The sequence below is a fragment of the Orbicella franksi genome, chromosome 3 (assembly GCF_964199315.1).
Source record: "Orbicella franksi chromosome 3, jaOrbFran1.1, whole genome shotgun sequence".
In the NCBI taxonomy this organism is placed as follows: Eukaryota; Metazoa; Cnidaria; class Anthozoa; order Scleractinia; family Merulinidae; genus Orbicella; species Orbicella franksi.
Window position 1 is genome coordinate 26091514 of NC_138147.1, and position 14607 is coordinate 26106120.

The 14607-nt window shown below is 38.9% G+C and overlaps 1 protein-coding gene across 1 annotated transcript in view; it reads right to left on the bottom strand.

The window, feature by feature from the left end:
* LOC145482785 (uncharacterized) overlaps nt 1-5264 on the bottom strand; it is a 6975-nt gene extending 1711 nt beyond the window's left edge. The window contains exons 1-5 of the mRNA XM_081461419.1: nt 4963-5264; nt 3838-4078; nt 1067-2640; nt 550-690; nt 1-117 (exon numbers count right to left, since the gene is read on the bottom strand). The exon at nt 1-117 is cut by the window's left edge and continues 17 nt beyond it. Coding sequence (XP_081317545.1) covers nt 1-117; nt 550-690; nt 1067-2640; nt 3838-4078; nt 4963-5050 — 2161 coding nt within the window. The 5' untranslated portion in view covers nt 5051-5264. The remainder of the gene's footprint in view (nt 118-549; nt 691-1066; nt 2641-3837; nt 4079-4962) is intronic.
* Nucleotides 5265-14607: the final 9343 nt, after the last annotated feature.

Genomic DNA, 14607 nt, shown 5'->3' on the forward strand with positions numbered 1-14607 from the left:
TAGAAATGACCGTCCAAGTTAAAGCTACGAAATTAAACACAATAACCAATGCAATGGGGACACCAACAACAGCTAGCGACGTAGTACCATTTTTGATCCACCAAAATCCACCGTGACCTGCCAAAAAATAACCTATTAAAATCTTACAATCTCGCAAGCGTACGATCGACATGTTTAATGGGAGGGAGGGGGGGGGGGGGCATAAAGCTAAAATTTAAAACTCAAAACCAAACAAACAAATAACACACATAGCTTTGCATTAGCTTGGCAACCGCCAACTCGTATAATTATTTTCAAACAGGCATTTAGCTTACCACTGACGAGTCTCTGATGGGGGTTGATCTCGCGACCCCCCGGAAACCTGGAATGTCAAGTATGACATTATGAAAAATACATATGTGTTAAATCCTTAGCCCGGTCATACCAATGCAGTAAGCAAACGCATCCAGTCTCTCTCGAATACGAGACAAATCTTATTTGCACGATAATGTATCTTATGTAACAGAAAAAAAAAAAAAAAAGATTCCACACAGCAACGTTTTCGCTTACCGTAGCCTATGCTAACAGTGTCCGTGTAATCCAACGCAAAACACGAGACGACAACAACTGCAGGTAAACCCCAGGCACACGCACAATATTTAAGGAGAGTCCTCCCACTGTTCCTAGCTGGTTGGGAACCTGCGTTATTATCTGAAATCATAGTAAAACATTGTTTATTGTTTTTAGTGTTTGAGAAGGGGGATAGGCGACTATTTTTTTTTTCTCTCTGACCAGTCACAAGAGCATATTTTGTGTAGACAACGCTTTTTACATTGTCTTCAGAATTAACACTGATAGTTTTTTTCTTAAACCATTAATATTTTTTATGTCTGGGTGAGAGGACTCATTGCAAAAAAGAGTGGGAGTGGAGAGAGAGGGTGATTGTACACTTTAATTTAGACTCACCTAGTCGTTTTACTTAGGAAGGCTGACATGTTTAGAGCTAAAGATATGATTTTGCAGTCCGTGTTATATTATGTCACATGCTCACTTTTTTTGATCAAGACATAATGAAAGCATTTCTTACCGTGAAATACAAATGTTTTTGCCACATCAAATGCCATCAAACTCATCCATGCAAATTGAGATAACAAAAAGTAATGAAGAAGAACAGCAATTCCAGTGCAGAGAGCTTGGATGTTTCTTAATCCTGCGACAAACAGGAATATGTGATGAAATATCATTGCAAAAGACAGGTTTATCAGATTTTTCCCTGGTAAAGTCCTCAACTCCTTAAAAACGCAGTAAACGACGAGTAAAATAAGCAGCGATAGAACCGAAACTGAGCAACCGGCGTAGGTAATAATCTGTAATGGAGATACCACATAAGACCACCTTGCAATTGTTTCTCTCTTTGAGTAGTTGCTTGCAAAGTTTGTGCACAAAAATACATAGGAGCCATTCATGAAATAATCAGTGCGGTTATATCCTGTGGAGTGTAAAGGAACCCACAAAGTTCCATTTGGAAGCAAAACTGTGTCTGAAGAATTAAGCTGTATGCCGGAACAGTTCAGCATTATTTCGACATCACTCGTTGAATTGGTTGAATTGATCGAGGTGTCGGTATTTGCAATCACTTCGTGGAAAGCCTCTCTGCAGATTTGAACGAAAGGATCATAAACAAACCCTTTCTCACAAGTCTTTCGTGCCACAACTTTAGTTTGAGTTGTTTTGCCATGAATGCTAATTTGATTGGAGGAAAAGTCAAACAGAATGTTCAGTGGAGGAGGATCAGGTTCTGGTGGAATCTCAGTTGTCGTCATTGTATACGTGATAACCGTCGTCGTGGGCATGGGAGCTGTCGTCCAAGGTGGTGGAGGTGTTGACCACGGTCCCGTAGTAAACGGTGGAGGTGTTGTTCCAGATGTCATGGTATGCGGTAGAGTTGTTGACTCAGGTCCCGTGGTAAGCGTTGTCGGATCACTTGTCGAGGTATGCGTTGACGCTGTTGACCCTGGATTCGTTTGATGTTGCAGAGTTGTTGACTTAGGAGTCGTGGCTTGAATTGAAGGATCACTTGTAACTGGCGCCAGGCATCCACAGTTTACCTGAGTTATGTCATCTCCACTGCACAATGCACAGTGGAGATTTTTACGGTGTGAATTTCCACAAACAGGGAAAGCATAGTATGAACAGAGATCTTGTAACACTGGTTCTTTTTCAACTATTTGTTTCGAGGAACAATTGCTTTTGGTCACAAGACATTTTTTGAAATATTTTTGCTGTTCATTTGTAGGTTGGTACTTAACTGTGCAGTTTTCTCTTATAAAAGCCAACAGCAGTACGTTGTCTTGAGGAAGAGCTGAGGCTGGTATGCGTCCACAGTCTGCCGTCATCCGCCAGTAAGATACATTTTGTACGGCATTGCACCTGGCACAAAACACATTCCTATAAACAGTACCTGCCCCGTTATCGACAACAGGCATGCCCCGCAGGAAGTCTGTGTTATCTACAATCTCGCATAAGGTTTGAATCTCTGATTCAACGGTACTTTGCGGACATGTGGTTTTCATCACAATACCACGACTGCCTGAGTTCCTCATGTTCAAACATTTCCATTGTCCACCTTGGTCGTCAGACCTCGGTTGCACTTTACTGCAACTAGTTTATAAAGAGCAGTAAATGACATCAACAAAAACAACAAGCAACAACAAAACGCGAATTAAACTGAATTCTGCTTCAGTCATTTGAACATTGCATCGATATTTACTGGGCTACTGTTGCTGTTGTTGTTTAACTTGCTGTCTTAATACAATAAAATTAAATGTTTCTAGATCTTTAGACCGCATCGTCTCAGTAAATCCATTTTTTTTCTCGATTTTGCTGCTTCTCGTTCACCCGCTCAAGATATTTCAGAGATAGGTTTTGTTTCTGCCGCTGCTGTTTGCATCATTAAGATTTTCAGTGGCTGTTGCCATTGCCGTGATTGACGTTATTGCTATTCCGTCTTCCTTTATACTGTCGTCCTTGTCTTATACTTGGGTTTTTGCGCAAGCTTGATTGGTAAGATGGTTAGAATGATTGGCCAAGTACATTTTCTGCGCGTTTATGGACGAAAATGGAGTCGAGGTCCATAAACATGCACAAAAAGGACGAGGCCAGTATCCAGACATCTTGACCAAACAAACTTGGTCAATAAAGGAATTTATCAGAATGTTTTTCTTTTTTTTTCTTGCGGGACACAGCTTATAATCCTGAGCGGCCAGGATAGCGCCATCTTGGCCTCTGGTGGTTCACGAATCTAGGCATGCAATAAATGTTCTTACTTTCATGTATTTTTTACTTGAGATGTTTTACTTTTTCTCTTTTAGCCATATATCTGCTGGCACTGTAATGACTAAATTACGGTAAGCCCAATTGGCAAAACTAATTCGTCATACTTGTTCTATTTATCTTCACCTACACGAGTTAATAGGTAGCTTAAGCGAAACACGACGACGACGGCAACAAGAACGACACTAAACAAAAGGTTTGATGAGCAGCACAATAGCTGTGCACGTGCGTTATAAAGCTATGAACATTTCTTTGCCGTTCTCTGCAAGACAGCAACGTAAAATGACCAAGTTTTGCGTCGTCTACGGAACGTAGACGACGACGGCTTATTTTTCGTATTTCCATTTGAAATTGAACGATGTCGTTGCATATTTAGCTTAAGCACGTTTTTAGAGCCACTGGCGTACAGAACAGATCTAGACAATCGCGAATTACGCTGGTAAAATATAAATTAATTTTTTACTAGGCGTTGTCCTCAGCGTTGTCACCGCCGTTGCTTAAGCTTCCTAATTGCATGCCTATTACCTGGAGAAGAAATCGTAACAACAATCTCCTACATCTAAGCAATGACTGTCACAGTAACAAAGTAAATTTCTTCCGCGCTCTGCTGGGTCAGCGACAGCGCCGTGAATACATCTTGTCTTGCACGAGTGTTCATCTCTCGGACAAAAAGCAGCAAAATGAAAGTTTCCAGTGATGTTTAACCGCTGTAAAATCGCCTTAGTGCTCACGTTGTTCTCGTTATATGCTACTACCAGATCACCATCTGTGTTCAGAAGAAATCAAATCAAAATGAGTAAAGTAAACTCGTTCTTCGCGGGATTTTTCTGAGGTTAAAATGTAAAACGCGACGTTTCGGGCAGTTTTACCACCATACAAAAGTTTGTATGACATTTTAACTGCCATAAAAAGTCCGCCATAAAGTCCGCCGTATCGAGGTGGAACTACGGTGTCTGAAGAAGAGCAGTAAAACTGCCCGAAGCGTCGCGTTTTAAAGACATTTTAACATCAGAAAACTCCCGTGTAAACTATATTTACTTAATTAATTTTATATGTGAACATGAGAGGTTCTGAAGATACGTTATTGTAGATAAGTTTCTGTAGATAAATTATTGCCATGCAGCGAAATTCTAGCGAGCATTCTAGTTGCGGATGGTCATCTTAATGAGCTTATCTTAATAAAATTATTAGTACGTGAACTCCATTGTATTAATTAGACTAATTTATATAACTATTCATAATCAGCATCGATTATGACATTATTTTTAATGAGGCTAAGTGTTCGTAAAGCCGGAAACACTCCCACGAAATAAAAACATTATTGAATAACTGTAACTCGCGACTTTTTCGTAAACTGGAAAAATCAGTCAATATGTCGTTGTCCCTGATGTTAGCTTGGAACTGGATTTTTGTTTCCCTGTAGTAGAGTAAAAGATGAATTCATTTGCTGAATGTATCTTGGATGAAAAAGATGATGAAAAAAATTGATAGAAGCTGGAAAAATCTTTGTGTCCCACAATGTTTTTTTTTCTCTTGTTTTAAACTATTAAGATACGTCTCATTGTGAGAGGAGGCTTTACGAATGATTGCAAACTCAATTTGGAGAAAAAAAAAACGTTATGAAACTGAAAAAAAGTCATTTTTTCTTACCGGAGGCAGCTGCGGTCAGAACAAACGTAGAGAACGCAGTGATGACCAGCAGGATAGTGGACGTGCTCTGGGCTGGGTATCTATGCATTTTCAAGAGTTGCCATCTTCAAAGAGACCACTGCAAGAAATATATTTGATGGACTTAATAAACCATAAGTCCAATATGGGTTCGGTCTTGACCCTCGGGCGTTCAGCTGACAGTAGTGCCAACCTCCCTCGTCATCCTGCAACAATAGGAAGCTAAATGGTTATTTAAGTTCGGCCGCATAACACAATAGTTACCTAACAGTCAAAAAAAAAAAAAAAAAGATAAACTTGTTCACATGTTTGTCGAGAACTAAATTTTGCTCAAAACAAACCCCACTTTTCCTATTTCTCGGTTTTTAAATTACTTGCGACGAAAACAAACACGTCTGTGAACTACAACAAAATTATGCTTGTTTCCAACACATGACGCTGAACATAGAGATGGTACTTATCATAAATATTGGCTTTCTACTTGGTATGATTAATATCGGTCGAAAAGCTTGAGCAAATGCAGGACAAATTCGACATCCCGGAGGTAATGACTGTGTGTATATTTGTCTTTCCCTCATATTGACAAGGCCCAACGAAAATAATTGCTAATTTTATTATCATTTTTCATCTACAACAGGCATGCCCCGCAGGAAGTCTGTGTTATCTACAGCCTCGCATAAGGTTTGAATCTCTGGTTCAATGGCACTTTGCGGACATGTGGTTTTCATCACAGTACCATGACTGTCTGAGTTCTTCACATTCACATATTTTCAATGTTCACGCGCGTTGGTCGTCATGCCTCGGTTGCTATTGACTGCAACTAGTTTACGAGGAGCAGTAAATTACATCAACAAAAACAACAAGCAACAACATCAGCAACTTCAATAACAACTAAACACGCATCAAACTGAATTCTGCTACAGTCATTTGAACATTGCATCGACGTTTATTGGGCTACTGTTGCTGTTGTTGTTTAACTTGCTGTCTTAATACAATAAAATTAAATGTCTCCAGATCTTTAGACCGCATCGAGCTCGAACAGTTGTTAGTCTCAGTAAATCAATTTTTTTTAAAATTGATTTTGCTGCTTCTCGTTCACCCGCTCAAGAGATTTCAGAGATAGGTTTTGTTTCTGCTGCTGCTGTTTACGTCATTAAAGTTTTCAGTGGCTGTTGCCATTATCGTGATTGACGTTATTGTTATTCTGTCTTCCTTGATATTGTCGTCCTTGTCGTATACTTGGGTTATTAAGCAAGCTTGTTTGCCAAGATGGTTGGAATGATTGGCCACGTACATTTTCTTCGCGTGTATGGACGAAAATGGAGTCGAGGTCCATAAACATGAACAAAAAGGACGAGGCCAGTCTCCAGACATCTTGACCAAAGCCTCTTCAAAGAGTTATCATTTTTGTTTGTTTGTTTGTTTTTTTTTTACACGCTTAAAGACAAAACTGGCCGTAAACTTTTACCACCCAAGCAAATTGGCTTAAATAGTGCAGAAATATTTCTTAGTCTAGTTACATCACTATGGTACTATCTATTGATATATTTCTCAATCCTTTGCCGAAAAGGGTCCAAAGTAAAATGGTGTAGGTTGCAGGTATATTATCGATGTCAATCAACAACGCCACAGTACGTTTAAGAAGAGAGCCTATGAATAGTTCGATTGCGTGTACCAATACAAATGAAAATGCCCAGTGAGAAGTTAGAGTGGGATTTAAGAAATAAGTTTAAAATTTGTTAAAAAAAAAAAAAAAAAAATCCACTCACAGGCTATATAAATGAGACTAACCTGGTTGAAACAAGGATATTCTCTATTATAAAGACTTGAGTCTTGACCTGAAGAACACTAACCAGAGGCAATTACAACACTGTTGGTGTGGGCGGATGTTGTTTAATTTGCGTTGTTTGCTATTGAAGGGACTGAAAATCCATTACGCGAGGTTAAACATTTAATTTCGATATCACATGATATAGGTAGTATATCGTCAAACCAGCTGCAGGTTGTAAATCTAACGTGGCAAGAACGGAAAGAATTAGTGTCTGAAGCGTTGAAAACGTAGGGTAAGATAATGTATCTTGCGTTTTATCTGCTAAACTAACCTGCCGGTAGTTAAACCGATTTTTCATACTGAGAGGAAATTAATGAAATGGGTTAATTCTTGAGAGACCAATCGCGAACGAGGAACTTGTAAACATCATATATCTTTGAGCACGCTTTCTAAAAAGCATGTTTTAATTCTGAAAATTTACAAGGTAATTAATATTGGCAATAGGTATTTTTTCCGAAAGCAATTATAAGAAAATATGAAAAATGACAATTCCGGTAGCACTGTGGTGCAACAAATCGAGAAGTGATTAGTATCCGAAAAACGAAGAAAGATTGGGATGGGAAAAAGATAACCTGTATAAAAAGATTATTTGAAGCTCGTTCTAATGTCTATAAACGAATTGGCATTTACTTGCTGACCCCATGGGAAACAATTACAAATTATTGGACGGGGTTGAGCAAAATATAATGATTTGAAATTGGTGAGCAGATCAATTATTTGCAGAAGCGGAAGGATGCCGAAAATAATTGATCTGCGCTACATTGACAAATCATGATATTTCGCGATAACCGAGTTCAATAATTGTTTTATCATTCGATCGCCAAGCTTGTTTGGATATTTAGATCACTCTCTCACAGCTCAAGGAAGCGATCTGCCATTTTTCACACAAGTGTTTGGTTGCAATTACTTATGAGCAGAATATTATTTGCAGGAAAAGAAATTTAGACGGGCTATGCAAGAGCAGACGAGTATTTGAAGTGGACGAGTAGTTGTGCTGTGTTCTCAGGCAAGAAAGTTGACCCTTACATTGCCTCTCTCCACCCAGGAGTGTAAATGGGTACTGGTGAAATGTTGGAACAACCTGACAGAGTGCTGGGGAGCAACCTGCGATGGCACGGTATCACATCCAGGGGAGAGTAGCAGTAGCCACTACAGAAACTGGAGTTGAGCGACGGATCTAACATCTACAATGTGGAACTGTTTTTTTCCTTGTTCTAATTTTTCAAGATGTTTCTGTTTTCTTTCCACGATCCGCAAAAAGGGCTCCTGCAAAAAAATAAATAAATGAAAAAATAAAAAAAACAAAACAAAACAAAACAAAACAAAAACAACAAAAAAAACACAATAAATAAATAAGCCGCAAAATTTGCTCTTCTTTGACATTACACATGCAAACATCGAAAGGGTCTATTTTACTATTTTCAAATCAAGTAATAGGCGCTAAATAACCCAAAGGAGTGTTATTTGACATACGTTCAGTAATATTCAATTACTTTTATAATGACTTAAATAAATTCATTTTTTTAACTTGGAAAATATTATTTTCCAAATTATAGTGGTAGAACGATTTCACTCCATCACTCCTTCTCTCTATCACTCCTTCACTCCTTCATTTCCAGTTAGACATTTGGAAACCCGGGGGGGGGGAACTCCCATATGAAAAGGCAAGGGATGCTCGTCGGAAAATATGAATCTAACTCCTAAGGGAGACTAATGTGGACGTTGCGTGAGCTTCATTAGACCTGTAAAAGATACCACTTAAAACGGTTGGATCACTACCCACTGTTGAAGAGCATCCCCGACCTTTTCATAGAGGAGTCCCCCGGGTTTCGAACATCAGCCGTCTAAGGCCGTTCTACAATCGCTTGCAGCGTGTCAAGTTAGTTATTTTTGAGAGGTAGAAGGTATAACGATTTTTCATTGTGAGGAAAATACTTATGGTTCTTCCTTAGCGATTCGATTCAGGGAAAGTCTTCGTGGTTTTTCCTTCACAAACCTACGTGTTACTCTGAGTTCGAAAGCAATCGATGTAAACGAATGATTAAAAGCTCGCTCTAGACAATATTATTAACACAAGAAACGGAAAGACAAACGCTACCTTTCGGTAAATGGTTTCTTGACAGAAAAAGAAAAAACAATTAAGAAGAAAAGGAAAAATTACCTTTAGTCACCACTAAACTTCGATCTCCCAATGTCTCGCATGGCGAGCCGGCGCTTCTCACACTGCGCTACTTGTACATCAATTGCCGGCATTGTAATATATGAATTATTTATTTACGTACCGCAGGCTCAAGTGTTTCGTTCAGTCTATACTTCACTTTTGACCAAACAAAATGATCTTGCCGTTTTTGAATACAGCACAAGAAAGACATGTACAGATACATACAATGCAAAACGTGTAGGCAGGCCTGAGTAACAAACACTCCCTTAACGGTTCACTTTCTCTTTTTTTCAAATATCACAACTCACCCCTGGATGGAAAAAGGCGTTACGGGCTTGTTCGAAAGCTGGACTGCCCTCACATCACAAGCAGTTCCTTAATGCGCAGTGCCTTATAACAAAAAAGGAGATCCCGCTCTCAGCTCATACCACATTCCACATGTCTACATGTATGTGTGTCCTTGTAAAACGTAGGAAAGTTTAGAAGAGTTTTGAACTAACACTGTCTTCAGTAATTTAGAATAGATAGTTTACTAATTCATCTTAACTGTTCCAGAGTTCATTTTTGTGTTGTTTTTGTTGTTTTGTTTTGTTTTGTGTGTTTTTTTGGTGTGTGGTAGACAACTTAAACTTGCATACTCAAAAAAAGGAACCAAAAGGCGCAAGCGCCTGATCGAAGGTAGCCTTTATTGGAAACGTTAATACTAACTACCTATTAACCTAAAGAAAGGTCTTTGCGGGAAAACATCAAACCGAGACCTTGTCGTATTGACCAATAGGGAGTTTAAGTAACAACGACGGCGATGCCGAGGACAACGTCGATTAAAAATGACTTTATATTTTATCTACGAATCTCACGGTACTCGAAAGTTATTTACTTTGTTTATCACTATCAAAACTTTCACGAAACTGAATCTGGGACATAGCGATAAACTTGACATAAAAATTTAAAAAATTAGCCGTCGTGGTTCACGTTCTCCAGACAACGCAGAATTTGGTCATTTCACGTTGTTGTTTTGCCGAGGACGGTAAAGAAAAAAATGCACTAAGAATTATAACGCACGTGCACAGCCATTGCTCTTCTCATTAAATCTTCTGTTTAGCGACGTTCCCGTTGCCGTTGCCGTCGTGGTTTCCTTAAACTCCCTGATAGCGAGGTCAACACGGCAAGGGCGGGCTTTGAGATTTTCCCGTAAAGACCGAACGTCTGAGGTCAATAAGTTGTTTATTATACGGCTTTTTGCTTCGTTTTTGCAGACCCTAATCGGCCTGTGCACATAACGGGAGAATAATGCTATAGTATTAGCCAAATAATGCCCTAGTATTACCCTAGTATTAGCCAGTGCGCGCGTTATATCAGCTGCAAACACAAGTCATATAATAAGTTAGGGTAACTAATGAATGCAATCATTTAGTTTGGCAAATAGCTTTTGGCAAAATTCGATAGTTAAAAAAGTTAATTTCTTTGATAATAAGTTCGTGGTGAAAACATATTATCATTATTATTTCATTGTTATTATTTTCGTTTTGAACTGGGGATATATATTGCTACAGGTTTTGTCATCCTTCAGAAGTGCAGGTACCTAATACTTCAAGGAAACATGTAAAATCGCGCTAAATACGTACTCGCCAGTTAAACCAGGCAAAATATGAAAGTTGCTCTCATCTTGAGGCAGCTTACACATTTGTCAGTCCTGCATGTACGGCACTTATAGACAAGCTGAGATGCGACTAACACGCTTTCCTTTTAATATTAGCACCCTTACTAGGAACGCACTAATCAACTCGTCCGCTATTGTGTAAGAAGACGATTGAAGGTTACCGTAACTAGTAATTAAAAGCGAGAGAACTACAAATTAGACGTAATGTAGAACTCAGAGCAGTTTATATATACGCATTTGATAAACTTGATTGAATGTAGATTATAGACCTTTCCCGCATTCCACTTCAGTGCGTACGAACAATAGTACCAGACAGAGGTTGGGGTGGACATTTTCACACATTTGCTGTATTTTTGTCCACCCTGACCTCGACTTGCCTCTATTTTTTGTTGGAATGCGGGAAAGGTCTATTGATGTGCGGTAACTGATTTATTATTTTGTGTCAAAACGAAAACTATCATACAAACAAAAGCAATGTCATATTCTGGAGGAAATCAAATTGTAAGGGATCCATTACAAGACAATCGCATTAAAGATTGTTGTAAATAATAGAAGTGGACATATTAATTACGAACACACTTAATAAGAGTCTGGGTTCCAATTCCGGCTAGGGTTAGGTGAAGATACATGTTAATTGTATAATTGGGTAAATTACTCCAAAATCATAATACCAGACTTGAGCACCAGGCCGATAGGTCACTCGGCTCAAAGTCACAATTGTTTCAATTTCCATTTGATAAAACAAACACTAAGTTCCCAGTGCAAGTAAGAAGGCAGCTGTTGCGGGCGCGACTGTACCCTTCAAAGTGTTTTTCTTGTTTTTTAAGCCTCGGACAAGCAAAACAACAACAACAACAAAATGCATATTACCAGTTTTTATTATATGGTATGTGCTTGCGGCCGATATAACTCGCTCTAATCGACTGATTCTAGGGCATTATTCACCCGTAATGCCTACGGGCCGATTACGGGCCTGCCAAAACCATGCAAAGGTAAATAAAATAAAAAAATAAAAATAAAAAAATAAAATAAAAAAATAATAATAATAAAAAAAAGGTAGGGTACGCGACGGCCTTCTCGCGGCCAATCTTATTGTCGTGTAATGTGAAAGCTTACGTTTGGAATTTTCCCTACTTAGCTTTGGACATGAAAGATACTTCGGAGTTGAAAATTTGCAAAGAAACGTATTTGGGAGGCCTTGAAGCCGATAAATAGAGAATCTTAGGTTTTTAGAATTTGATGGCGTCGTTCAGTTGAAAGCACAGAATCCTTGCCATGGTATAAGTGGAGTAAAGAGATGTGGGGAGTGGGTTAGGAGTTGATGGTCTTAGGTTTTTTTTTTTTTTTTTTTTTTTTTTTTTTTTCCTTTCGTTAGGGCAGATCAAAACTACTTTGGGTTAAGTAGATAGATGTCGGCTTGATGACTTCGTAGGACACCGGATGGCGTTATGACACAGCCATTACAGTTTTCATCATTTTCACAGGAAATAAGGAAATAGCCAGGAACCATAATCGGGGACGGAGACCGTAAGCGCGCGCCATTTCAAGTATTGGGGTTGTCCCCATGATATGGGACAATAATTCTATTTTTAGAACAAATTGCGCCATCACCTGCGGCACACGCGCGTACATGCTGCGAGCACTTCTGCGGATGTCGCGCGGGGGAAATGGCGTCCGAAATTTCCGAAATTGTTTTTTTTTTTTGGCCCACATCTCAACTCGTTTACGTCTGTTGGAATTTTGCTAAAATATATTCGTCGTAAGCTGCTCCAGTTGGAGTGAAGTAAGACAGTTTCGAATTTAGGTATGTTCCGCTTTCAGCTTATATATATCGTTGACCAAGTTGTGTTCCGACGGATGCTTCTTTTACAAGAGCTGTACATTACCCCACTTTAAATTTCACATATGTTGAAGATTAACAGCTTTTCAATTACACAGCAAAAAACTAGCTGGATATATTTAGATATAGCAGAGCTTCAGGACTTCATGGTTTCCTAGCTCCTCTTACCACACGCTTCCGAGGAATTTGCTAGTCTATCGCGACCGAAAAGTAAAACAAAGTAATTGCTAGTTTGAGTTTCGCCTGAATTGTAAGCAACGCTTCATGTTTCATCAAGGCCCAATAACTTTACGTCCGTAGATACTGCTCAGTTTTATTTGGGTAAAATTCCAGTAAATTCTCTGTTGCCGATGAATGAGAGCGCCCGCCGATGCGTGTTTTGTACAGTCAGTAAACATGACAAATTGGACTTCCGCCCCGCCGCACTTTCGTGTGAAAGCGTATATCAAACTCAAACAATAACTCTATAGTTTTTAAATATGTTTAAGATGGATAAATGTTTGAGAACATATTAAAAGTTAAGCTGGAAATATGTGAATAAAGCAGAAATAATCAGCAAAGTTACAATGACGCTTTCTTTAATCAACTTCGAATAACGATTTCGATTTTGTCTATCGAGTTATCAAAACTCCTTGTCTATTTTCATTTTCGCAGTGTAAAACTTGACTATGCTTATGTTGAAGAAACACACATCATGTTTATAGCCTTTTTTGCGTTCGTGAAATTTGTTGCAGCATCTCAGCACAAAAGATAACGAAAGAAATCTTTGTCAAGATTTGTTGACAATTGAAAACACCGACTCGGACTTGAAAGTGCGTGAGCTGCACTACGCAAATGAGCTAATTGTACGCGTCAGGCTTTCCTTTCAAAAACTTTTGTAAACTCACCAAACAAGCAGAAACAATAAGAAACCATCAAAACAGGTTTTGTTTATGATTAACCATTGTCTGAGAAACTCTCAAATTTACTCGATACCAGAGTATGGAGTTTTCTTGCTATATTCCTAAGTCAGAACAAACGCAAAAACGTACGCGTAAGCTTACAACAAGCGCGAGCAGATCTTATTATTCATTCCCAGCGCGAGATTGAAGTCTTGTTTTCGACCCTGAAAAACCCACCTTTTCCGTTAGCTTAGAGCATAAAATTACATATGAGCGCCGTGGTTCGTATTCCCTGCCTTATTCCCTGTCATCAAGATGAAAAATACGCAAGAGAATCTCGCAAGTCTCACCATTTGATCACGCAACGTGACAGCAACCACGCGAGAGTTCCCGACACGTGCGTGGATCCGCGCGGATATATGACGTCAGGATGGCGCAATTTGTTCTAAAAATAGAAAAATTGTCCTCGATTATGGCTCCTGAAATAGCTTAAAGTGATAATGACGATGATGATGGGATGGGGAAAGAGGTTTCAATTTTGTAATGCCGCTGAAGGGAAGGCGCAAAAATCAACAACGAAGAATTATGTTAAAAACGAAAAACAAAATGTAGCTTGACCTGCGTATGCATAGCAGTATGTGGCTGCTAAGGCCGTATTGTTACCTCATGCAGAGAAATTTTCCCTTACATCAAAATTCCAGCGAGGTATAATTGAAAAGTTACTGACATAATTTTTAGGGATAAAACTCGTTGTGTCACGAGAAGTCTTGTAATAGATAAAATTTCTAAACGTGGCAAAATCCGAGACGATGGAGGCCTTTTTGGTAAATTTAGATAATCTCTTTGTTTCATTTCAGACCTAACTCATTGTAAATTGTTTTGAGCCGGTTTTCTCACCCCCTAGGTCATAGACTTTTATTTTTTTAAGCCATTGTGGTCCATTCTCAAGCAAGATAAAAACGGTCAAAGCAATGTGTATTTACAGCCTTAAGATGGATGGGAGGCCGGTGTTAAGTGCAATTTCCGTTGAATACCAATGAAATCGGAAAAGTTTATGAAAATAAAAGAAAGAAATTAAAATAATTACCAACGCAAAGAGCACGAAACAAAGAACAAAGGCTAAGTTGATAAAAAAGGTAAATGTCCGTGTGTACAAAATTAATGAAATTTTTTCTAATATGTCGACCACATTAGGCATCACATGTGTGCTTGTTTGAAAAGTGAGACCAGCAACTTATCGCACGACGAAATGAC